The following is an 875-nucleotide window of genomic DNA, read 5'->3' on the forward strand; positions in this document are numbered from 1 at the left end:
CTTCGACTTTTTATACAACATAGAACCGGTATTTTCCCTTCTCTCTGTCCGCCGCGACTGAATGAGTGCAGGTATGTGTGTGCGTGTGTCCGCGTCTGAGCATCCCTACCACCTGACGTCACAAAGTTCCTCGGCATCTCCCGGATTCTGCCAAAAGACCGTCCATCAGTATTTAAAGTCTCCCGTTCACACAGATGCATCAACAGTCTATCCGTGCTCGTGAGTGAGGAAGTGAAGAATAACGTGTTGAAGAATAGAAAAGAAAGTATATCGGGTTAGTAAGAGCGTTAATTTCCACGCGACATCAGCAATACATTTACAAAATGTTTACTTGATTTTCCATAAATGAAGTCTGATTCTAGGACTGACCTTCTTTACAGTTCGCTACCCAGCCGAGACTCAGACTTCAAGCAACATGACCGCATGGATCGGATCGGCAGTGCTGGGGGCGCTCAAATCCGTGTCCGTTGAGCCCGTGATGCTAGTGGACGGAGCATGCAATCAAGCGATGCTTCTCTTCATCGAGAACGTTCAGATGAACAAAATTTGTTCTATCAAACTTGGCCTCCCTGATCAGGTAATTGTCTATTCATTTTGAGAAACGTGTATGCTGTGTTTGCTGAGTTCTCACTAACAAAACTGCTGACTAAAACTTACTGTAGTCGAAATAAGAATGCACACTTCCAAAACTGTTGACTAACACCTTTGCGGTTCAGGTGTGCAACAACCTGTCTGAACATCCCGAGAAGGACGTTTTAGTTCAGAGAGAGTTCAGCGTCTTCGCCTTCTACAACAGCATCATCATGTCTATCATTCCTCTCATCTTCGTGCTCTTTATGGGAGCTTGGAGTGATAAATACGGAAGGAAGGTTAGT

At 45.0% G+C, this 875-nt stretch overlaps 1 protein-coding gene across 1 annotated transcript in view; it reads left to right on the forward strand.

The window, feature by feature from the left end:
* The first annotated feature begins 398 nt into the window (after positions 1 to 398).
* The window catches only part of LOC119590418 (proton-coupled folate transporter-like), a 4,583-nt gene continuing 4,106 nt past the window's right edge, over positions 399 to 875 (forward strand). The window contains 2 exon segments of the mRNA XM_037939084.1: positions 399 to 577; positions 717 to 869. Of these exon segments, the coding sequence (XP_037795012.1) occupies positions 416 to 577; positions 717 to 869 (315 nt within the window). The 5' untranslated portion in view covers positions 399 to 415.

Source organism: Penaeus monodon, chromosome 27, assembly GCF_015228065.2.
Source record: "Penaeus monodon isolate SGIC_2016 chromosome 27, NSTDA_Pmon_1, whole genome shotgun sequence".
Lineage (NCBI taxonomy): Eukaryota > Metazoa > Arthropoda > Malacostraca > Decapoda > Penaeidae > Penaeus > Penaeus monodon.